Here is a 26,544-nt window from a genome sequence, read left to right on the forward strand (position 1 = left end):
TTTCATTTTGAATAACTTTAGATTTTCTAGGATTTATACGTACAAGTAAGATAACAAAAAGGGAAGATGTGGTGGTGTGTGCACAATCAAATGGAGAAATGAATTTTATAAGAAACTAATAATTCCTTAGCGTCTTGTTTCCCTGAACTGATATCTAAAAAACCTTAAATCAAGAAACATTTACATATTCATGTTTTCTGTACGCATATATAAAACTGTATGCTTAAAACCAGTAAAACTATCTGCCAATGGGGTAAGAAAAATGTAAACAAGTGTAAACAAGTCAGATGAACCTTCTCTTAAGAAAATTCAATTCTTTCCCATCGTTACGCTTTTCCTATTTAAATAAGATATACATTTGATTGGACATGGCAGGCATTGGCACTGATCGCATTATGTCATGTTTCTCATTTATCTCCCCCACCCACTCGCACAGGAAACCACTGTCATCTTTTTCTAATGTTGTACCCCTAAACAACCGCCTTGGTATGAAACGTAACCTTACTTTGTTTCCCTTTAAAGCTCAGGTTACCGATTCAGTTGAAATAAGCTTCGCTACAGCCTCTATTTTCATTCTGTTTGTGTTTTTAGTACATGTTTGTTCATTGCTAAGCCACTGATGATAAAGATTCCTGCAGACTAATAGGGGCCGATGCTTTTCAGTCTCTGTTATTTTCATCTTAGAAAGTGATGAGGATTCTGTTGTCCCTGCAACACATGGCATAATGATCTACTTACTATTACAGACCCTCTCGGGGCACGTGGCTGTCGCCCCATAGTGTGTCTAATATTGTTTGCTTGCCAAGTGTGTAGGAAGGCAGTGAATCATATACATCCCTCAAGTGTTTTGACCATAAGAGGAAAGTACGCTCTTTTGTTTAGTTTTGTTTTGTTAGGCACAGATCTGCAGTGTTTTAAAGGTCACCAGGGAAAGCCGGGGTGGACAGCTTGCTCACTCGCACGCCTTTGGTGTTACTTCATAATTATGATTTGATGAAGCAAAGCCCTTGCACAGTCAAGACCTCGATAAAATATCTGCCTAAACGTGTTAAAGGGAAAGTTCGTCCAAAAAAGAATATTCTTTCGTCATATACTTATAATTTCAATGTGAAGTCACTTTTTTCTCCAGCAGTACAGAAAAGAAGACATTTTGAAGAATGTTGAGAACTAAACCACATTGTCCCCTATTAACTTCCATTATAGACAGAAAACCATTTCTTAAAATATCAGCTTTCCTGTTCCACAGAGGAAATAGTCATGTACAGGTTTTTAACAACTCGCTCTATGGTTTTGATACAACATACAGTATAAGGAAAGATACAGTAAAATACTGTGATGGCACTGGAAGATTCAACAGATCTGTCTATATTGAAATGTCTTCAACTAAACCAGCACCTGTTCAGCCACAAATAAACATTCCAGCTCATACACGCCATTCAAAATCTTTATCCAACCCCATTCCAAGAAACAACAAAAAGCATACCACACACACAAACACATTGCAATCTAAGATGAACTCCTTCTGGGGCCCAGTTTATGTTGGCGTGCCGAGTAAAACACAACCATAATGTAACAATTTATCTCTGCATAATTCCCAGATCTGATGTCTAAAGACACGCTGTTACAGAGTTCCCAACTATGTTGTATCTATAGCAACGAGACATGCATATTCATCCAGCGGGCTACAACTGTGCATTTTGGGCGCGTAATGACCAACCACTTGAACTTCAAGTTCAGCCAAGTAATTCCCAATTCTGTGGCCGGAATGACTAATGGAGGTTTGACTATCCGAACCCGCTTTCTGGAGTCGCACAGGAAGATAAAAGAGAAAAACAACAACTAGAAAGTTGAGGAGAGGAGTCTGTTTTCACTTAGGTCCCCTACGGCCCACAAACCTTCCCATTGTTGCCTGGAGGAGGCTGGCTGCGAGCGTGGCTTCGGATCGTAAAAAGAAGCTGTAATTAGCTAAGTGACAATTGAATCCGCAGTAAAAGCAGGGCAGCCCTGAAGTGAACCCGAACCGTTAGCTTTCGTTTGCTCTCATAAAGTGACCAGAACGTTTTGTTAATGCGCACTTTCACTGTAAACTGGCTCCTGAACGTGTGCAAGCCGCGTGTCCCGTTCCGAGCGGCCGTGTCACTGAGTACCTCACCCATTTTGCCACTTAGCTTCCAAAGGGTGCGACAGGTATGCCAACTATGCCACTTTATGCCAGGTCAGGAATGTCAAGGTAAACACTGACATGGGGTCCTTGGGTTTCTGGATGTCTAGTGCTTGCTTGACATCTACAAGACAAGCTTCTATCCAAGGGTCAAGCATCAAAGCTGGGCTTGACTTACGGTTGATTCACATGTTCTTGTAAACACAGCGGCATGGTGTAAATGTGCTGTCTTGTCCGAATAGATTTTTCCTGTAAGTGAATGGCAACAGCCCTGCTGGCAACAGAAGAAAACTAGTCGGGATGAGCGCCGGTGCTGTGTTTGTTTTCTTTTGCACTCAGGCTTTTCCGAGATGCGCACTGTTTTAAAAAAAAAACATTCTTCGGGATCATTTTCAGCTTTGTTCACACTTGCAAAAACACCGCCAATACTTCCAGTAAGGTTGCTGGTTACAGGGTACCAAAAGGGTTCAACAGTTTAAGTACCCTGAGGAAACTTTAAACCTAAACACAACATTGACGTCTAATGTACACAATTACTAAAATGCCTCAAAACTACAGTTAAACGAATCCTGAAGCATTTAAAAGAGCAGTTCACCCAAAAATGAAACTTCTGTCATCACAATTTAAGGTAGAAACTTTTAGTTTGAAGAATGTTACAAACCAAAAAACATTGGACCCCATTGACTTCTATTGCATGGACACAAAACCACTGAGAAATGTAAAAAATATTCTCAAAAAACACTTTGGGTAAAGGGATACTTCAGCCAAGAAACTAAATTTCCCCATGTTTTACTCACCCTCAAGGCATCCCAACTGAATATGGCTTTCTCCTTGAAGAATAATGCAGTCAGAGTTACAATAACACGTTTCGTTTTCTTCCAAGCGGTAGAATGGGAGTGAATGGGGCAAGTCTTTGAAGCTTCAAAAAGTGCATCCAATGATCATTGTTTGAGATAAATATCCATATTGACATCCCTATTAATGTATGATGATGTCTAAATTGCGCTATACTTAGCGTGAACCTGAGGCTTGTTATTCCCACAAAAAAAGGTGAGGAAAGCTCCCGCACAGAGGAGACGGTATCCTATTAAAACAAACCGAAAAATGGCGGGTTCGTCACCAGAACACACGCCTGTGTCATTTTCCGGAACAACAAGCCTCTACAATAACTACATTACCGTAATAGGGTCGTCAATATTTGGGCTCCTAATAAGTTAAACAACATATTAGCAAACTCCACTAAAAAGATTAATTCTGCACAGCTTGGGTGATTTGAATGGAGCTGAAGTGAAGCTAGAGAGTCCGGCTGTTTCATTTTTGACCCCAGGAAGAGCCAGAAGGTTCATTTGGAGGCTGCGCTGCTAAAGAAGGAAAGTTGGATTGCGTGGTCACTGCACTGCATTCGTTCTCGCTCTTTAAAACATGTGCAAGCAGTTCTGCCCATTTAAATCCAATTACGGTCTCAACCGGTCGTCATGGGAACCACCTGTGATAAACACACCGGCACGTAATGGCCCCAAACTATTTCCCAAATTATAGGCGCCTTCAATCAACACAGCGAATTAGACCCTTTCTCCTCTCTCCCGCTTCTGTAGAGCGGGATTCTGTATCTAAGAGCTCTTTCTCCTGAGACCAACTTGGCCGGGCAGTGAACAGATCACTGTGAAGACTTCAGACGAATTAACTCTCGATGCGTATATCACACATTTTGCATGTTAGCAATTACTGACACGCAGGTCATGTGTACTGAAATTAACCTACTCTTTCAAGAAGTCTTTGGTGCCCGTTTCCAAAAGTGCAATCGCTTTTCTTCTGCTAAACATGCCTCAAAACAGAAAGACTTTTTGGACTCTCTGGCCTGCAGCTGGGAATTTTAGATCAGAATGAACCCAATTCATTTTATCCATCAGGAATTCATTTCAATTAATTGTGTGCGTGTGTGTGTGTGTGTGCGTGTGTTCCATACCAGTAAGTGGCTAGGTGGTTGGAGGCAAGAGATTGAAAAATAAAAGGGCGTCACCCAAAAATAATGTATTTGCCCCATACAATACGTTGTTCAAAACCTGTACGACTGTACAACGGTTTTGTATACAATGGAAGTCAATGGGGGCCAATGTTGTTTGGTTACAGACATTCTTCAAAAACATCTTCTTTTGTGTTATTGAGAAAATTCGGGTTTGGCCATGAGTGTGAGTCAACGCGTTTATTCTATTTTTGAATGAACTACCCCTTTAATGGTGTCAGAAAAATGGCAAAACAGATCCTTGTATTTCTAAGAAAGATTACTTTACAAGTCTGTTATTCTTGAAATAACAACAACAACGGCTCAATTAGCTAAAGAATAAATCTTAGGAAATAAATTGCTTTAATTGTGATTTTTTTTGGTGACTTAAACAGATCTGAACGTTTGATATTTCCAGGGCTTTTTAAATCAATTACAATTAATTTTTAATCATTACATGCATCTCCCTCCAGGTTTTCGCATTGCTCAGCAGCCACATGAGACATTTTTCAACATCACTTTCGTGGGGTAAACGTGGAATCAATAGCAAAATAATGATCATAATTAAACCTGCCCTGAGCTTAATTGATCAGATAAGCAGCGAAACTGTGGTAGGAAGGAATGAAGCAGTCAGAAAATCTTTAAACATGAATACAACGGTACAACACCATTCTACAAACCATGCCTGAATCCATGTAGATTTATCTTATCATAGTGCATTAAAAACATCTGGTATTGCTTTTTAGAAAACTGCTCGATTTTTAGGTTCATTTTTAACAATCAGACTTTTGTAAAACAAAGTAAATCACTAGTTTTGTCTGCGTTACTCTGTGATCCATGATTCCTCTCTCTCTCTCTCTCTCTCTCTCTCTCTCTCGGGTCTGTGGAGGTGTATATGTAAATGTAATGTGTACTGCAGACCTCTCAAGCTTGCTCAAGTGACACAATGCTGCTCTGCACCACCAGTATGAGATGTTAGCAAAAATCCCTCCGTACAACGCTCATAGCAGTGCAGCTCTTGTAACACTGGGTGGCTCCGTGGGCCCCACACTACGCAGGAGATTTATTCTTCTTTCAGACCTACGCTATCTCTCTCATAAATACAGCAAACAGAGTTCCCACAGAATACCATTTCTCTGAATTTAGTCAACCTGTCAAGCGGATCTTTTAGGAAACTTTCCCCTCCACCTGGTTTCCTGAATAAAAGCACAAATATTGTCCTGGGAGAGAATGTAATTCCAAAGCATGCTGTGAAAGAGGAACGAAACTGCAAGCCAAGAGTCTTCAGTAAAACTACAATCCCTTTTTTCTTAACTAAGGTTCTGGAGTGAGAGAAATCTGGTTGTAAATTTAACAACTGCAAACATGCCTCTAGTTTTTGCACAGATTGAACTTTTTAGAAAGTAAAATTAAACCAAAAAACATTGTTTTTATATGCTTATTCCGGCACGTTTGTTTGCAATTTCTTGCCAACAATGTAAAACAGAGGCCTTAACTGTATCTAAATTTACCATTTAAATGTTTCCCCTATCGTGCATATTTCCTTTATTTGGATGCTAAATTACAAACACGTGTAATGGTACATTTCAGTGCACATGAACATACATATAAACCTCCTGTCCAATAAAATATATAGCCAACATTGTAGATTTTGCCTTCAGCTGCAAAGTACAGATTGTGGTGAAGCGTAAGGCTGTAGTCTGATCCAGCACATCTGCATTTAGCTCCTCCATATTTCTGTTCAGTTTTTTCCCCAAAAGTTCAAAAAGTTTATTTCCTGGTAGCAATTTATAGTCCGTTTTCTATTTTACCCTAGAGCTGTATAATGCCTTTATATGTGAAAAAGACAACTAGACACATTTCTGACCTTAAACAAACTTATATTGTAACAGACACGTCGCGAGGTGTGTAAATGTATTTTAAAATGTTTCATTAATGGCTAACCTTTCATTTCACGCATTTCATACTTGACATTCTCTCTATATATAGCAGCTCCACGAGAAAGCAAAGCAACCAAACAGATTTATTTACTGTTTTCTTCCTGTCAGCAAAAACGGAGAGTGCTGTGTTAGCAGTAACTCGGGCAGATGTTCACTTTGGTTTTTGTTTGACCCACAAGAACATCTGACAAGGTTAAGAAACTACTGTCAATGCCATCTTAAACAACACAGAGGGTTATGGGAGGTCATTTCTAACAGTAATTAATATTTCTCTGATGGATCTGTCTTTGGGGATTACCTTATCCATATCTCAATACCTAACTCACAATCCAAACTGTGAGTTTCAACCTCCCCTGATGGACATCAATCAGCTCACAACCCTGGGAAACCGGCACCATTCAAGACAAAATGTTAAGTTCAGCTTTCTGTGTATAGTTGGCTTTCTGTCAGGACTCCAAAGTCTTTGTAGCTTGTATTTATCTAAATATGTCTTTGGAGTAAATCACAAAGCTGTCTAGCTTTCTGAAACCGGCTGAGCACAGCCCTATTTTGGAAGACGCTTGGCTGGATTCTGAGGTTCATTTCTCTGAAAACAATCAGTAGGCCACTTTTGAAAACCATGAGCCGGAGTTGTACGGTTTACGTGCTTAAGGCATGTTGAATTATTAGCCAGTGATTGTTGGTAGAAGAAAAGCTGACATGTAATGACACCGAGTATTATCGCTTAGTACTTGCTATCACCATTTACACAGCAGCACTAGAGCGACAACTGCTTCTTACCATTAATATTGATCTTGCAAACCCCCCTTACACTAAGAATTTATTATGTATCAAGCTATAAACCTGAATGATACCTGGAGTTGTGTGGCTTATAGAAAATAAATTTTTCTCTAAGCATTAAGATTTACATTAGCAGACAATAAAACAAAAGAAAACAATACAAGAAAACTCGGAAACCAAAAAGACATCATCAGCGGAAACAGACGCCTAATCAGGTTAAAGCAACACTTTGGAGTTTTTCGACCTTACAATAATGTCTATCAATATTTCATTGTGAGAACAACTGTTAACCGGACGATTTCTACTCCCGTTGTTACATGAGCAGCCTCACAGCGGCTACAACCACACTCCGTAAGTTCTGTGTTGGGGTCACTACACGCAGCCCCACCCGTACCCTGAGTTTCCAAACAACGTTTCAGCATTCGCCGATTCTACCAGCTTGGGAAAAAATTTTGCATGTATCGCCGTGTCCAAGGGGAAGCTTAACATCTAAAGTGAGTGTAAAAACTTTGCTGTGAAAATTTAGTTGAACCGTAAAATGTGCATAAAACCAAGTAGATGTAAACAAGGCTAGTTGACTATTTGACCTGGCTTATTGCAACTACTTCGCAGCAATGCAAAACATCGTAGCAACCACCTACTGTAGCAATGCCTTAAGGAGCAAGTATACTGTCCTTGGCTTTTTTTCTCACGCATGCGCTATTGTAATCGTCACGTCCGGTCTAAAAAATGGGCTGCACGTGGACAGGGTGTGCACACTACCGCCGATCCTCCTGATGACAAAAACAATATCATGCGGGCAGCACGAGGACGGCCGGACCATACTTGCCTCTTTAGTAAACAACAATAACAACACTTAATAGTAACACACTTACAACCACTTACACAACCTCATATCAACATCATGGCAAAGTAACAGAGGCGAATTTTGCATGTGTAAGAAATTGTAGAAGTATATTTTTTATGGGCTACGATACTTAAAGACATTCAAAGGGTACTGCTGAGGTAATAAATCATCAGCCAATCATATAACTGTGCTGTCAGAAGCCATTACACAGCTTTAAAATATCAGTATACTCTGTGAAAACAAAAAGGGTTTTCAAGCATTCTGGAATGCATTACGGAGAGCTCATTAAGCGATCCGATGAGCCGGATGGCTTGAGAGAGCTTGCAGACTTCTGGAGTCATGTTTGAGATCCAGACTGAAGTAGAGAGATGGTTTGTGTTTGCAAGGCTGAGAGGGCCAGACCCCCCGACTCTCTCACATTGAACTTTACCACTCCAGGCCAACAGGAGCGAAGCAGAGCACGAGGAGAGAGAGAACCCGATGTGTGGGAGAGCAATTTGTTTCTTCTCGATAAAAGCAAACTATCGCTCGAATAGGAAAACAAACTTCTCAGCGAGAGGGAGAGAATGGGAGAAACAAAGACCTCCGTCGTGATGCAAACACAAGGGAAACAAACTGGTGTTCTCAGAGGGACCTTGGAGCCGGGATCGGGAAAGTTGGGGTCCATTCAAGCTGTGAGCTTACGAGAGGCCGTGACCGCTGTTTAACGGACATTTCATGCCGGCTAACTGCTTCGATTCTGCTGGGAAAATTGCGCGGGGAAGATTAAAGAGGGAAAGCTTGAAATTGGCCGAGGGGAAGGAGACATAAGACAAGATGATGCATTCTGCTTCCCTATTCCTCTTAATGCACCAATCACATGCAACCTGAGCTTGGGGTAATGGCAGGGAGTGGTCGGGTCTCATGGGTATCACTGACCAAAATATCCTTCATTCCTCGGCACAGGAACTGAAGTTAATACAGGGACCCATTTAGCTGCACTATTAATAAAAAGAAACGGGCATAATCATGACCACATTCTAATTCTTCATTCACGTTTCACTATCCCTCAAGTTTAGATAGCTACAAAGAAATACATCTTTCTAAGAACAGGAAAAGGGAGGGAAGCTTAAAGCGTATGTACGCTAGTATTTATGTGAGGTACATTTCTGAACCCACACAGTGAACTCTAACCGCAGAGTTTCCAGGCTGCATAGAGTGCCGACCACAGACAGCCTCCGCACACGTCTCCCCAACAGCCCGCAGACCTGTCTAGATGTCTCCAGCTCCATCCTACAACACCCCGCCACGCTCGGCTACCATCCTCTCTCTTTCCTTCATTATTCATCCGCGACGCCCTCTGCTCCCATTTCACTGCGCTCCTTCCTCTGTCTTACTCAGCATTAAAATGTGCTTTTTACCTTTCCCTGACCCCTGTCAATGTTTCCAGACCTGCCGGCCATGTTCGGTCCCCGTCGAACGCATTACCGTGGGAGACAAGGTCGGCTGGCGCTCTCCGACTGGCTTGAGGTTTTTAATGGGGAGGTTACGGGTGAGACCGTTCATATCGTGCTAATGTCAACAAGCGTAACGAACCCTGACAAGGCCAAGTTACAAACGTAGCTATAAACCACTCCAGCTCTGAACAGACTTCATTACTGGTAGTAGGATTAAGAGGAGAGGACACAAATATGTAATATATATAAACTGTTGGACTTCAATTTGAGAGATGACAATGGTGTGATTTACTGTAACTGTCAAATATGCATGTAGAATATGTGACTGTATATGTGTGGTTTCGAGGCATTCTTAATGCCTCGCGGCAGACTTGCATGGAGGATTGTGGGATTGACAGCGGACTGGAGTGAGTGCTTTGAAAAGTTAAGAAATGTGTAACTTTCTGCAAATAAGAAGGCCAGGTAGCAGCCAACTGTTTCCTAATCTGCTGGGGAAGTTCAAGTTATTTCTGTATTCAGCATCATTTGTCCACATTTTTTATTTAAGTGTGCATTAAAGAGAAAGTTTACCCAAAAATACAAATTCTTCATTATTTAAAATATCTACAGAACACAATAAAAAATATTTAGATTAACATTGGTCTCCCAAACCCGTAGCCTCTATTGACTTCCACTGTAGGGAGACATTTCTCAAAATATCCTCTTTTGTGTTCCACACGAACGATGTCATATACAGGTTTTACACAATATGAGGGTGAATAAATGACAGAATTTTATTTTTGGGTGAACTATCCCTTTAACTCGACACTGTATACACAGACATTCTGAGAAATTCAGCAATTTCTTGACCCCATTTAGAGACACCCTACACCATACTGAAGACAACCACACTGCTGTACATTTTACAGACGATTTTGGCAGTATCGAGCAGATTTTTTCCACGCCAGTGGACACATACCATTGAAGTAGGCTCTGTGACTGCTATAAAAGAGAATCTTATTTCTGTAAACAAAGTGCCGATCTCTGTGATCAGCCATGTGTCGTGTATCAGCTCACACCAACTGTTGCGGTTTGTGAATGAAGAGAAAAGACAATTGTTTCCAAGTAATATTTCAAACAGCTACATTTTAAACCGCTCGAAAGTCATGAAGACATGAAGCCTAGCCGATCTATTCCTTGCAGCTTCATGGAAACGTTCAGAAACACAAAGCAGCTCACCAAACTAAACGATGTCTAAATGGAGATAGATCATTCAAAGATTCTAACATTTATTTATTTCAAACTTGAATGACTTGCTTTCTTCGGCAAAACACAAAAGAAGACATTTTTAAGAACAGTAACTAAACAACATCTATTTACTTCCATTGTACGGAGACAAAATATCTTCTTTTGTGTTACACAGAATTTTGTATGACATGATGGCGAATAAATGATGTCAGATTGTTTCTTCTTACCTTACTGACTCACTGTTCCAACAAGTGCCTAACGTGAGCATGTTACTTTCATCAACAACTCTAAATAAAACCTTCCCAGACTACCAAGCCAAAGTCTCTAGTTCAGCTTGGTCCCAGATTCAAAGCAGACTAGGAAAATTCTTCGAGAACGCAGTTTGTCCAAAGAAAACATCCCTCCAGTACACCTTCACCTCTACATTAGTAGCACAGAGCGAAAGTGTGTCACATTAAGCTTGGCCCAGACCCTCGGACTGTTTTAAAGAATCACATCTGGAGGGGCTGGAGAAATAACACAGAGAATATCCTTGCACCGACAGCGTTCTCTTAAAACACTGTTTGGGAAAGTTAAATATTTAAGCAGGGCCTTTTCCAGTACAATGATCAAAATTAAAACAGTGGGAAGTTTGACCGCAAGCTTTTCCAGGCACAGATATCAAAGGGAAGTGGTGACTTACAGCCGGCCCAGCTTGGGTGTGGATTGGAACAGCAGCTCCGGCAGGACCTGCAGCCGGTTCCGGTTGATGCGGCTGTGAGGGAGAAAGGACAGACAAAGGGCGAGTTAGTGTGGTCAAAACAACTACAGCCAAGAGGAAAGGAATCTGAGATGGACATAAAAAGTTGAGGGAAGCACCATGAGATTGACCTTAAGAGAACACATATCGATGGGAATGAGTTTGTGTGTGTCTGTCCGTGTGTGTGTGTGTGTGTGTGTCCATGTGGGTGGTTACATTTGAGTATCCAAGTCGGAAAGAGAGTGAAAACCAACAGAGGTAAACAAAGATGGAAAGCCTCTTTGACTTGTACATCGACAGAGTGTCTGAACTGGCACGGAGTACCTAGATGGATGAGACGACAAGATGAATGCATACGACAGGCCGACCCATCTGTCTTTCTGATTAAAGGAATAAGGTGAGTCAGACTGGCCAATAGCTACATTCTAGGGTCAAAGGTCACAGCTGTGCCGGGCTGACAGGAAATATGTATACTTCCTCTGAAGATGGCCTATGTTATCTCCAGGAGTGCTCTTTAAAGGCTATTGTCACTCATATGAGCCTGGCCAGGCGGACGGTGGGCTTTTGTAGGATGACCCTTATCATGAGAGTATTTTAATGATAGGATGCAGGGTCATAGAGCTAAGCAAAGGTATGTGGAGGAGGAACATTGCTATTCCCATGTCTCGTGACTTTTAGCCCTTTTGTATGTCTTTGCACATTCAGTCAGAAATTTTCGTATGCGTTTGTTCTTATTTGGGGCTAGTTTGTACGGTATCTCTCAATTGTCAAAACGCCTTTTATAAATGTTCGCTATGGATCCGAAAAATGCAGAAAATCGGTCCCAAGACGAATTTTTTAATGAAGGACGAAAATATCGGTGGCATTGTGTAACTGAAATTGACACAACGTGAAGTCGTATTTATTTTTTAACGTGCGGAAATTTCGGACGCAAATCTGCAATGGCCTTTACTCAAACACTTTTTTAAAAAAAGAGAGTGGTTTTGCTTTGCCTAAAATAGGATTTCATCAATACAATCTTAAAAACCTAACATGCATTCAATTCAAGAGAAAAAAACTTTTTTTTTAAAAGTGCATCTCAATTGTTTCTCCATAGATTAAATGGAAAGTAAATTGTCTTTTGCATGATTTTCCACCTGACGATCTTTTATGTATTTCTTCTAGTGCTCTCAAAATACACAGAATATCTACAAGTCACAGAGTTTAAAACAACTGCCATAAAATAATTTCCCAATTTTCTATTTTTCCAATTAATTATTCAAGGTATTGTGTTAAAGTAAGGAATTTTAAGAGAAAAATCTAAATCAAAGTTTACACTTAACGCTTGTATGGTGTTCATTGGTTTGTTACTCAGCCAAACAACTGCATTCCAATTACAAGCAACATAAAGTTCATATATTTATAAAAAAATTATATCGATTAAGGTCTGTTAAATCAAATATACATAAAGGTAGCTCTTGAACTGTACGTCATTTTGGATAAAAGTGTCAGCTAAACTAATACATTTAAATGTAAAAATGTAATTTAAATAGAAAATCTATATCTTGGGTTAGAAAAAACATGTTCATCTTGAATAAATATCAATAACTGAGGATAACAACAATAAATCGCATTATTATAAACAAACACTGAAAACCACAGAAGGGTTAAATGAATGAGTATTTAACTATGAAAAAGCTCAAACCTCTGTCTCTACACCATCAGTTCAAGCTGAAGCCTTCAGATGTGACCCTGATAAACACGTAACCAGAAGCATCACTCTTGTAAACGCGTCGTACATGCTTTGATGTCACGGTTTGAGGGGCTGTTCCATTCAAACTCGACCCTTGTTGAACTGTGGTTTTCAAACTAGGCCGTTTTAACGTGTAGCGTGAAAACCTAAAGTTCCTTCTGTTGCCATATTAATTCTCTCTCAAAGTGGGGTCAGACAAGCTCCTTATGTTTATGTGTCTGCTGGGTCACAATAACAGCAAGTAAAAAAGTCGCACTGGGGTGTCAGACTGAGGGAATGTGCGATGACATCCTGGACGTCTCGCTGGTGAGAGTACGTTATTAAGGTGGACGTTTGTGAAATTCCAAATACGAGTGACACAATGCAACCCACAAACACGCAATGGAGACGGACCCTTCACTGGACGCAAACCAACTGACAAACATTGTTTCCCGACATCACGGCTGCTTATTCTAACGTTGTTCTTCACCAGCAAGTGGCAGCAGCTTCCATTACATTTGGTAAAACGCTAACAGAACCGCGTAAACATTTACAAAGAATGAAGCACGCTGAGACAGTCACATTTAAACAAACTCGGGGATGCTTACCGCAGTCCAGACGTTCTTTGACCTTGTCCAACTGCAGTAATAGCTTTCATGTTTGGTCTGACCCAATGGTCAATTTCACTGGGAAGTGTGAAGATTCTCACCAGGAAAGAGCAAATGGCTGCTTCCCAGATGTTGAAGGGCAAACGCATGCATGCAAGTCCACAGGACTTGAAATGCAAGTTTCGATTAAAAACCTGAAAGTTATGGAGGTCACAATAAAACCTGTAAGGTTCTTGGCTTTGTGAATGGCTTTTAGATTAAAACTGACAGGGTCAATAGGGTGCTCAGTAACGGCAACATATTTATTGCTCAGATGTTTTTATTTTTTTATTTTATGCATATTTGGACTTATTTTATTCAAGTTGTGTCTGGTGATTGTTGATAATATACCATTAACAAATTACCATTAGAAGAAATGTACAGAGAAATCTAGCCATATTCAGACAGACTCAAGTTGCTGTTCATAACAACTGAGGTCAATACAAAAGTTATTAAAGGGGCAGTTTACCCCAAAATGGGCATTCTTTCATCATTTCTTTTATTTGCTTTCATTCCCTAAACCTGTATGAATTTCTTTCTTCTTCAGAACACAAAAGAAGATATTTTGAGGAATGTTGGAACAGCATCGGCCCTCATTGACTTCCACTGTACAGACACAAAACCACAAAGACATTTCTCAAAATATCTTCTTTCGTGAGTCATAAACAGGTTTTGAACGACATCAGGGTAAATAAACAATGACAGAATAAAAAATTGTATGTGATCTATCCCATTGATCCAGTTTTCACCTCACACAGAAACTTTTGGACGATCATTGCTTCAGTCTCTCCAGATACTTACATTCGTTCAAGCTGTTTGAGATCCTGAAACGCTCCTCTCTCGATCACACTGATCTGATTGTTCTCCAGATGCCTGCGGGGGAACAAGAACAACTTCATTATCCAATCAGCCCCAGCGATTCAACTTTAACTCGCCCTGACTGGTTGAGCTGACAGCTGAAGGAGAAGCAGAAAACCTTAGCACGACTTCACTTTGTCACAACAGCAAATGATAAGCAAAAGCCTTTCCTCATGAAAACCAAAGCAGATTTCCTTCTGATTTTCTGAATTGTGCGGTCGCCTCTTAAGACCCGCGTTCGCTTCCAACGTGTCTGTGACATTCTGGAAGGCTTTCTCTTCTGAAAACTGTCATTTTTCAGGGCCCTTAAAAATTTCCAGATGCATTACAAAGACGGCACATCTCCATGGCTATTTCTTGTTTAGATTTGAGTCTCTTTGAATTAGGTTCAACGTTCGGCGATGTGCATTGGACGCACACGTGTCGGCCACTAACTGATACTCGGCACCGGATAACACAAGCACTCCCCTAAATTAGATGTGATGTCTGACTAAAAAACACAACCGGTGCCTTTAAAATGGAATTCCGCTTTGGCAGTCCCACAGGAGTTCTGAACGACCTTTTTAAAGCAAATGTTTAGACACGCAGCTGTTTTAACAGTCATTAATCCATGTTTTTGTCATATTATTTTGTCAGGACGAGATGAGACACTTGGCTCCGTTCAGCTAGGCAATGCATAAAGCTTATTTTATGAATACCACAGCTTTAAGAAACGATCCAACCCAGGCGAGGCCAAAAGCGCAAGCGACCGCTGCTCCGACCGGTCGAGGCCAAATTGATTCGTTGGCAATAATTGCATTCTTCGCTGATAACAAACGTATCATGTAGCTCGCGCCTCACATAAATCTGAGTCGGAGTAACTATCTGGCTCACTCATACAAATGGGGGATCAACCCCAACGCGGTTTATGTATTCGCATTACAAGTAATCCCATTCAATCCCAACCAGATGGGTTTTGGTGCACGCTGAGGAATCATAACAGTTCTTTTTCATCATTTTTCAACATCTCTGTTCTTTGTCACTGTCTTTATTGAAACATATGGGACACAGACAAACACCTTTGCCTTCACAGGGGCTGACAGGGAAAGCTGAAGACCTCTCTATTGAAGGGGTGAAGCAACACACATGTAACAGTTTTTGTTATTCTTGCCTTAAGCACTAACTAAGTGCTGGTTTACAGGCAGGTCCCAGGTGGCATTTCCCTGTGGACTTCCCTCGGTGAGAAAGATCTGCGTCCTTGGGTGAAGCCTGTCCGTGGGAGAGTGCAGAGGTGCGATTGGAGGCTTGTTTGGCGAGCCAGACGAATGGAATGGAGATAAGCGGCAGGGGAGAGACTGGTTTTGGTGTACGCCATGGTTGTTAATCACAAACCACATTAAACTGCCTCAGCACTGCCCGCCAGCCATCCACTACTCACAACTGCTCTCTTGGGCGTTTTTTTTTTTGTCAGTTTCTGTCTTGTTTATTTTTATCTACCGGCCTCTCTCTTTACGAGCTAGCATTCAGGAAGAAAACAGCGTAGAGTAATATGTGATTATAGTCATTAAGCTGCTTTGGCACATTTTCTCTAGAACACACCATGGCCCCGCCGGATCACGGCTGCCCCGGACCTGTTCCGGAGCAAGCCATCGTCATCCGTTTAGTTTAAAGGTTTGGTAATGCATTTTTTGGTTTGCAATATATAGTTACATATTCTACAAACTTGAGAACGAGCTTAAAGATTGACTAAGCCTAAACCAGTGACTTCATTGCCAAGTCAAAGGTTCACATTAAGCGTGTCGGATTTACTCGGCTTTAATGTCGGTTTGTTTTATTATGATTTGCGGCGCAATCCTCCCGCTTTCAGCGTAGAACCCTTTGATGGCTTTGACTGTACAGACAACATGGAAGAGGAGGGGCGACTGCAAGGTAAGGTTGGATTAACTACAAAAGTTAAAGTTAGAGGAGGACGTCTTACAGCACACGCAGGTTCTTGAGGACGGAGAAGTCCACCTTGGTGATCCGGGTGATGTTATTCCTGTCCAGATCCCTGCAAGGGAGAGACACAAAAAAGAAAGTTAGACATTTTCTTTTAGCTTATATTTTCAAACATCAAATGCCAACAAAGAGAGTTTGATTATAAATTTTTGCTGGACCTGCATCAATGGCCTCACTAGATACCCGCAGGACAACAGTGTTTAAAGCTGGCATCTGCCAGGGAGTATTAGTGCCATGCTGAGGAAACCAAGTCTGAAACTTCAGCTCTTCATTTGCCTCATATTCACCGAGCTGGAGGCAAGCCTCCTTAAAACTAAACGTCCCCATACACACACACACAAACACGCATGCGGTTCAGGGTCACGTAGGCGTGCACCTGCCCGTTTCTGTCTATTGTACAATAACTGTATACAATACAATTCTTTTCTTTCGATTTGTTTATCTGGGTCTGTTTCTTCTTCTCTATACAAAACTAGGCCCGCTAAATGCTGAAAAATTTCAAAGTGGCATGTTTGTCTGATATTGTGTTCTGTATGTAAGCAAAGCGAATGAGAAGATGAGAATAGACTGCTCGAGGATGACAGATTGCATGGAAACATTTCTGTTTGGAAAACATCCCTCCTTGCGTCAGAATAAATGCATATTGCCAAAGTATTTTTCCACTCGACTCGTTACCTTTCGCTTTTCCCAGGCTGTTCTTCATCAGTTTTATGCATGTCTAAAAATGCATACATTCAGGAAAATAATAATGCATGCCCATATATGTGAATTGATATTCTCCGTGGACGCTGTTTACTGGAGAGTCTACACACTGAAGAAATTACGGCCGAGGAATGTATAGTGACGTGTAATGGCACTTACGCACTAATGTTGGCCCGTCTCAGTGTGTTTCTCATAATATACATAAACATTTATAAATCAGATTTAAAGGCATATTGGATTTCAAAAGATTTCCCCAGAACCGCAAAACGCACATCAAGTGGACTAATATGAGCCATATAGGAAACATATTGGAGGGGACAAAGTGATTTGCAGATGCTGGCTTCTAACATTATCCTCTTCTACACTTTATCCGTTGGTTATGTTTCAAATTCCTGTGATTTTTAAACAACGTAGAAAGATTTAACACAAAAATAATTCCTAATATAATTCAGGACTCTTGTCTCCTGATATTGAAACGTGTTTAAATAATCATTTATAGTCAAATGCATAAAATATTAAAATGATGTTTTCTGAATTTCTGTTGAAGTCTATTATTCTTTTAAAGCATTGATGCCAAAATAAATGTGAAAAATCTAAGGAAATAAGATTAATTCAAAATTAGGATATTTCATACGTTTTGCAAGAATGTTTATTTTTGTTTTTAAAGATTATGTTTCTACAAGTACATTTATCTTGTTTCTTACAGATGATCCTGGAATTTAAGATACTTTTACAGAAAAATGAGTCAAAAATATAGTTCAGGAAAACGTGGATGCCATTAACTCCTATCCGGATTAGTAGCTCACTTGGTTTTGATTCACATGCCTCATCTAGTCTCAAAAACAAACATAACACAATCTTTCACCCAACTTTTTTACTCCATTCCCACAAAATCTCTCTCTCTCTCTCTTTGCACTCACTATTTCTCCGTTTCCCACTTTAATCTCCCAGTAACCCGCTCTCCCTCCTTTTCTCGTCTCATATCCTTTCACCTGCTTGCAACTTAATCCCACTAATAACACTTCACGTATCCCCTGGTGCCGTTCCCTCTCCTCAATCCACACATCTTTCCCCCTGTCACTTATTTACAGTATGTGTAAACTGCCTGGGGAGCAAACTAAGACGAACTCAATCAAATCTCTGGTCACCCTGACAAGGTGGAGATACGGAAGCCCCCTACTGGCTATTGTTTGCTTTAATTTGTTGAGGGGATAAGGTAGCCATTCAAACAGCAGGTGCTCTGTGCTAACAATGCGGCCCCTCGGGGGTCCGTCCGCCCTCGCATGGCGTCAGACCACTCTACCCGACTCATCCCGGTCATAAGCTTGCAGACCCCTCCGCCGATGTGCTTTGCTTCTAACAGGACCACTTCAGGACGGCACCAGACAAAGAGAAGAATCTGTGCAATTTGCCTGCGGGATATTTTGACTGTGTCGCAAACTGAGACACGGCAGGCGTCTGGGGTACCCTTAACACACAAAGCCCAAAAAGTCACATTTTCGTTCCCTGTACTGTAAGATTTTCTGCTTCACTATGCGTTTCCTGTCGTAATCTTCTATTCTTTTCCTCAAAGCCACGCTTTGGTCCACAAAGGCTGATAGGTATGCTCCATTTCCTTGTGAAAACCTCATCGCTGCTTGGAATCTGAGTTTCTTCCTCTTGGACTTTTGGTTTGATCCGCTTTGATGGGTGTTTACTGAAACATGTGAACAATTTGAATGATATCCATGTATCAATTTCCTCACAACTCATCTACATTGATATCTGCGAGGCGTTTAGTAATTATTCAAAGCACAACATGAGATTATGTTTGCCCTCCGCAAGTCGGCTGTCATAACTGTCAACAGCAGAGTGCTGTAATTTCTGCCACCAATTATCTCTTCTTTCTTTCTGCCTGTATTAATAATCCATTTCTGCTTCAAAGACGTAATTCAACACGGCATGGCAATTTCACTTAACACACTTATCTGATCCTAAAGCCTACACACAGATATGGACATTTTTTATCTTATCGGGTTGTGTGTTTCAAGTGAAAACCGTCCCCACTGTCCCGTAACAGATTCTAGCCCCTCTGTATGTTTTGTGCCGGACCGCTTGTTCGTTTGCACTTGTGTGAGGGGGGGTATTATTGCTTCCTTGGGTCTTTCATTTCCCATGAGTCATGTGGTTACCACACATCTCTACTGGACACATGCAGCCCTGTCCCAGAATTCCCCGCCGCACTAATACCACGTCAGAAGCTTTTAACAATTCCAAATCCCTGATTCTGTGATGTACAACATAACTGAAACTGTCACAAAGTCCTCCATACTTTTTGTCTTTTGCCAGCTGACCCGGCTATACTGTACAGTTTTGGAGGTTTGTAATGAAATTTTAGCCGCAAAAATTTCATTTCTTACTCTTGATTGCCTGGCACGGCTTAAATTTAGCTAGTGATGATTGCACATTGTCTCTGGTCAATGGCATTTGTGATAAACCCTGAAAATCACTCAGTTTGACTGTAGGAGTGATTGGATTTTGGGGTTGGATTGGTTTTGCATCGGGGATAAAGGCCAACTCATCACCAGAGTCTCAAGAAAGACGGAGACGGTGAAAATGAAAAGGCCAGCACATCTTTACGCTCCTCTCCTTTGTGTATGAGCAACGCTGGCAGTTTCCATCTCGGGGTGAGTTTCATTTAGTAAATATTTTCATTACGGCTATGTCTGGATGCATTCTCGGCTGAAGGACTTTCACTTCACGCTAAGCAGAGCGGACAAAAATGAATTATTTCATATTTCTTTCATTTGAGTGTTTACTCTGTCGATTGTTTGTTCAAGCCCAGACAACTAATAGTGCAGACAGCCTGGTGTTCCTGCACACTATATGACTTCTTAAATTACAAGAGTAACGCTTGGCTGAGAGGTGACGGGCAGTTTCAACACTTCGGTGTGAAAGTCAATATGACAGTCAGGCTACAAAAGACTCATCAATTACAAGTCTTGGACTTCAGGGGTAGCAAAGAAAAGCCCCCACCCCACCAACAAACCTTAAAACCAGACATCATTAAAGTCCAATTAAAAGAAAGTGACCCAACAACTGAATAACAATATTCTGTAAATATGAACGTTTGTAACAAGCCCACCTGTGTGTGTACTTAAGGGGATAGTTTACCCCAAAAAGTTATTTTATCATTTATTCATCCTCGTGTTATTTAAAACCTGTATGATTTTCTTTCTTTTGCAGAACTCAAAAGAAGATATTTTGTAGAACGTTGGTAACCAAACCACATTGACCCACACTGACTTCAATTGTCTGGACACGAAACCACGGAGACATTTTTCAAAATATCTTATTTTGTGTTTGACGGTTTAGGAAAATAAATTATTTGTGTAAGTTAAACTACAGTAAATCCACCTTCCAGTTTGTTTTAGTACTTCCACAATTAAATAATAAAACTTGTGCTATCAGATCGAATAATTGTGATTATTTGAAGTTATATTATGTATAAATAACTCATATTTTTTATATATATATATATATATACAGTATACTGTACATGCATGTTTGTCTATTCATATATATATAAACACATACGTTATATAAACAAATCTATTTTGGAATCAATACATTTATATGTATCGATTTAACAGGACTAAATAAAACTATTGTAGAGACTAAGCCCATTTAGGGGAAGAAAAAATGTTTAAATAAAATAGATAATATGATAATAGTTTGACCAATCATATTTACCCTACATACTACCAATAAAAAATGCTATTTAAGTGCCACACAATTTAGTTTAAAGAAATCGTCAATTTTCATTTACTTTAAAACTGTTAGCAAAATACATTAAAACTTTTCAACATAAACCGTCGCTCATTAGCTTGTTACTTCCCAACATTGTGTCCAACACATAATGTCGTTCTGTGTGTGCATACCAAACGCTCAGTAAAAGTCCCGATCAAATCATTCAGAAACTCTGGCTCGAATCTTTGTTTACTGGTTGCTAACTGCAACCCAATGTTTGGGTCTCTGATATGGTTAACATCTCAGAAACAAAGGCATAAAACGACCACAGTTTTATTCATATTTGTTAACTTAGGATAAACACTATGTCAATTACAGCTATATTCAGAACCGGGTCAATGAGAAGCCCTTGATGTGTTGCTTTGGTGACGAGGCCACCAAAACAAGAGCCCAAGTTAACCTGAAACAGCCTGCAGGCGTGCGCATTATCAAAAGCATGACACAAACTTGGACCATACGTGGACTTGAGCGTCCCTGTCTTTCTGATTGACCTCTCCGAGACGAGAGGTCTTTGGCTTCCAGACGCACAGAAGACAGTGCACGTCCCTCTCTGCCAGCTCTGAGCTTTGATGTACTGACTGTATGAGGCACATTCAATATTTTCCATACGTTTTTTAAGACTGGGTGGTGGATCTTTCCCTTAAGTCTTTGCCCACAAGCGGTGCCAGCAGCTGTCTGGCAGGCTGCAGCGTGAACGCTCGCTGAGTGAGAGACTTCACATATGCTCCTCATATGCCCACCGAGGTCAGCAGGGCACCGGAGACCACAAACCCACCTCCGGATTCGCTCCAACACCAGCACAACAAACACACGCACCATCCCGCTGACTCTTGCCCTGGGAGAATTAAGCATTATAAAACCGGGGTAAACATCTGCGTGAGCAGATGCTGATGTACAAATACTTGAACATGAGGGAAACTTCAATAAGATGCCAGTCTTACACTGATTCATCATCCCTCATGTTCTGTTGAGATTGACTTAAGAGTTTGGTGTCACCGGAACTCCTAAAGATGTAGATCTTACTTTTACTCATTGTAAATTCATTGATTGTTTTCTTCTGCACTAAAATAAACAGTAAAAGATCACCATTAAAGCTTAAGGCATCCACTGCATCACAAGTCATCCGTGGCCTTTTTAAAAAAGTGGAAAGTCGTTTCCGTTTCAGCTCAATTTTGACATCAGCGAAAACACATTGCTGAAAGATTCAATAAATGATATCAAGGCGGAAAATCTCAGCAAGAGAAAATTCAATAAAAGATATCTAATCAGACGATCTTAGCATGCAAAAAAGTCATTGTCATGTGTGAAGCGTTTCAATCGTTCAAAATGTAGTTAATAATCCTTTCCAATAAGATTAAGAACCACTCTCAGGGTATCAACTATTGAATACTTCAATGTTCAGTAAATATATTCAAGCTTTTACAATGGCCTAGTGGTCTCTTAGCCCCCAGACACAACATGAGGGTTAAGGCACCCAAAGTGTGATTAGAGGAAGGAAACTGGTCCTTTCTCCCCTGGCATAATGTTTGATGAGAGCAAGTGGACACAAAGCGCTACATCAGCCCAAAAAGTGCCACAATGTTCCTTAAATGCTAACTGTAAGGGTGCTGCAATGACGATGGCGATGAGAGATTTTGCGATTAAACTCTACAATGCGTGTGCGTAACTGGTGCAAATTAGAGAGCGCCCGTGTGAGAGTGACCGAAATGGGATTTTATAGTTCTGACAGGAGCTACTAATGACTGCAAAATCATATGAGCTGTCAAAGAGCGTTTCAAATAAATGCACATTTATTAGAGGGAAATGTGCCTGAAGTGTGGAATTGTGGGTAAGCTGGCCTTGCTCAGGGCAGAGGTGCAGTCATTACAGTTAAATTAACACTCCGGGGTGCTCTGGTAACACCGCTGTCGTGTTAATCGTACCCCGGAGACACGGAGACGGGTCCGCCTGGACTTTTAAAAGAGTGAAAAACGGCCGTTATGTTCCGACGCTGTAGAACTTGAGATGATTCACTTGGTTTTTAATGAAGAAAATACGTCACGATACACTTCCACTGCAAAAGCATTTCATCTAGGGCCTGTCAAACATTGAGAGTCTTGCATCTGTCTCTAGTTTAAACAGGAATGAAGCTGACATGCTATATTTTCAAACAAATCCAATATACACAGGGTTATGACCCTTATTTATTTTTCTCTCCACATGAACAATTCCACTGAAAAGGACTCTGGGGGTCAAAGGTTATAAGGTTCAACAAGTCTTCTCGCCATCGAATCGTATCAAAGAAATATTTCTGCTCGAAACAGATGATAGTAATACTTTAGTAAGCCGTCATAGGATATGACAGACGTGCTGCAGGTGGAAACTACGGATGTTTTCACAGCCAAATCCAGCAACTAATCTAAGCACATTAGAGAGTCACTATTCAGCTGCAGTGCGCCCCTCAACGGATTTTAAAGTTCCCCAACTTTTCAACTCATGTGGCCAAGGCACGCACACACATTTACAACGCATGACCATAAATCCTGTAAAGGTGTCTGTAAACGTATTCAACCGGATGAATGAATCCGTCATGTAGGATTACCGCACAACATTTCAATGCACAGTTAGATTTCTAAAAATAAAAAAGACATGAAACCCTTTGCCTCCAAACTCATCAAACGCTCAGATGAACGCAAAGTGCTGAATATAAACAAGGATTTATTAAGAAAAAAATGCTTTATGAAAGAGACTTATTTATGACACGTTTAAAACAATGTTATAAAAAGTCATTTTTAACTAATAATTAGTCTCTAGGTGTATATCTCTTATAACACATACCCTAAATAAATATCCAAATATGGTTATAATGCTCCAATTTCCAGTTTTTTATTGGTCTATATAAATATGAACATCTCATTCAATAACTTGTCCTCCACTTAAATACTTCAATTGACGCTTCATGCTGTGTGTCTGTGTATTTAAGTCCAACAATAACAATAAACAGTAACAGTATACAAATAAACCACTGTGCGATATTTTGTGGCGCTGCTTGCCATCCCAATTGCAAAGTTACTATAATCGTCGTTTCTTTTCATTCACACGAACATTCATACGCACGTTGTCAATGTAACGTGTTGCCAACTCTCGTAGGTACAGTTCTGAAATCTGCGTCGTGAACGGAGACGCGCCGCCGCTGTCATGTGCGTGTTATCGGTGGCGACATAAAGCGAAGCGTCGTACTTACAGTCTCTCGGCGTTCCTCGGGATTCCCTTGGGTACCGTCTTGAAGCCTTGACCCTGACAATCCACATGAGAACCCGAGCAACTGCACTTATGCGGGCATCCATTCACAGAGACGTAGCACAGAAACGCGCACAGCACAGTTATTATTCCACAAGACTTCACCCACCGCATCATAGATCCTCTGATAGCAGCCTTACAGCAGTACAAGAAAAAGAGAAAATGAAATAAAACCGACTAATAACGCAAAAAGGCGAATGCGTGCTCCTTTATACGGAATCAGACAGGTCCAGAGCGCAAAAGTCTCCAGGTAGGACTAGGGGAAAAGTCACCAACAAGGTATTAAGAGAGCTCCAACTCTGAAAACGTATTAAAATACATCAGCTGTGCCCTGGAAAAAAGCTTTGCTCGTTCAAATGTTAAGTCCACGCCGCTGAAACGCACAGATGCGCATCAAAAGTTGCAAACGCACATCACTGACTAGAACGAAGTCCCGGGAAAACACGCTCACACGTCCAAAGGGATCCAAAGTCATTGTCCGCTTTTTAGGTCCAGCACGCAAATCCTCGTTGATAGTGATTTGAGAAAGTTGAGCGCAGCTCGTACCTATTTCATTTCCAGCCCCCGAACTCCTACTGGCTCGTCTGCGTGATGTCATGCAGGGATATCTGGGGTCCCGACTCGAGAAGTTTTTGGGAGCGCTTCAAATAACTCAGCTCAGCCCACACAAAATGCTCGTTAACTCCAGAGGGATAAACACAAAGTAATGAATCACCACCGCAATGTTAAAAAAAGAGACGCGGTTGTCGTTCGCATTTTGAGAGGATACAAAGTCGGGCTGCTTGGTGAATAAATCTATTAGAATAAGACCGGTTTAGCATTGCGGACAGCTTTTAGCAAATTAAAGGCTACTTAATGCAAAGTAATTAAAAGTAGGCTATAAAAGTGAGCTCATAAAGTATAGCATTGACCCAACAGGCACAGATAAGAAAAAGAAAGAAGAAGCGTGTCGAAACGATTCAGATATTAAATACTGAAACACTTTATTAAAATTGACCACCCAATAACACACAGGCTAGAAAATCCTCAGATTACATATTTGTGTAATGATAACTCAAATCCTGTCACTCTTGAGACACTTCACATGACTTTATTCTCTCCATGATCTTTGCTTCCCATGTTGCAGTCGTAGCGCCCCCGTCTGGTGAGACACTTCATCTCACTAAATCTCACAGACATCTGGTGGTTTTACCATATTGAGAAGATTAGTGCGGTTGTGTTGTTGAATGAGGTTTAGCAGTGGTTTATTTTTTATTTCAGGGACGGTTCTTATTCAAAATGTTATGTCTTATTTTGCAAGACATTACAAACAAGAAGCCACCAAAATATTAAGGACAGTTAAAACAAATGTTAGGGGAATCATTTTTTAGCTTGATAAGACCTGCGAGCCCCACAGGCTTGATAAACATTTGGTAGATGACAGATGTGTAAGGGCAGGACTTCGATAATGGTTTTAAAGCACGCATAATACTTGTTTAACACACTGAGTAGATTGAATCGACTCCCATCTGCCAGCTTAATTCACTTACATTATTCTTCCTGAAAGCAAAATTAGGCGCATCAAGCTCTACAGACCACAGGTACGTGCGTGAGGTTAAGCTGCAAAACATATGCTTTACACTTCCTTTAATGCACATGGCCGCGAGTCCATAAGTCTGTGATTTGTGTCAATAAGGGTGATGTGCCAGATTTACAGACTGCTTTATTCTATTCGCTTCTTCACGTCAGGAGTGAGGAATGTCTAGAGAGCTTCCACCTGTGGAACACTGTGAAGTAAAGGCATACAAGGGATATCAATACTCCACATGTGTACTAGGGTCAGACCTTAAAACAAAGAACTCTTACCCAAAGAGTGACCCCCAAACAGCCGTGCTAAACACTCAAGCACGATTAGTAGACACAGCAGCAGATGCATCCCTCGGACTCAATGTACGTCTTTATTAAGAATGTGTATTTCATTTTCTTATTCTCTGCTGTCAGGAGTGAAAAACTGCAGTGCGGACAGGACGCACGGGCGCTTTTGAAGGCCGAGAAAAATAGCAGCCGGTCTAATGCTAAACATACACTGTCATAAAGTGTTAAAAGCTGAATTGTTTAATTTTGTCAACGTTAGCATTATTTCTCCTGTCCGGGCCTAATATGAAGAGACAGCTATAAGCATTTGCAGGTTGATGAAAAGTGTAAACGTTGTGGCTCCTTGGTCCTATTAAAACATTGCTCTGTTTGTTTAAGACTCCTCCTGACCAGCCCAACTCAGCAATACTGGTTGAAACAATGGTGTGAGTTTGAGGCATGACTGTCTACAGTATTTCTCTCATCAAATGGCAAGCAGGGGAAGTGTAAGCGAAGCATGCCCGAAAACCATTTGTTGGTGGCTAGGAATGACACAGTTCAAGGAAAAATTCCCCAAAATATATATATTTTTTCTTTGTTACTTACCCTCATGCTG

At 40.8% G+C, this 26,544-nt stretch overlaps 1 protein-coding gene across 2 annotated transcripts in view; it reads right to left on the minus strand.

Moving 5' to 3' along the window:
* slit3 (slit homolog 3) overlaps positions 1-24,615 on the minus strand; it is a 141,285-nt gene extending 116,670 nt beyond the window's left edge. The window contains exons 1-4 of one of the 2 annotated variants that reach the window (XM_079479697.1): positions 24,040-24,615; positions 16,306-16,377; positions 14,292-14,363; positions 11,076-11,147 (exon numbers count right to left, since the gene is read on the minus strand). In XM_079479697.1, coding sequence (XP_079335823.1) covers positions 11,076-11,147; positions 14,292-14,363; positions 16,306-16,377; positions 24,040-24,212 — 389 coding nt within the window. In that variant the 5' untranslated portion in view covers positions 24,213-24,615. The remainder of the gene's footprint in view (positions 1-11,075; positions 11,148-14,291; positions 14,364-16,305; positions 16,378-24,039) is intronic. The other variant, XM_079479696.1, reaches the window with a different exon arrangement.
* Between the last annotated feature and the right edge of the window lie 1,929 nt (positions 24,616-26,544).

This window comes from Barbatula barbatula, assembly GCF_947034865.1.
Source record: "Barbatula barbatula genome assembly, chromosome: 18".
NCBI classification, from domain to species: domain Eukaryota; kingdom Metazoa; phylum Chordata; class Actinopteri; order Cypriniformes; family Nemacheilidae; genus Barbatula; species Barbatula barbatula.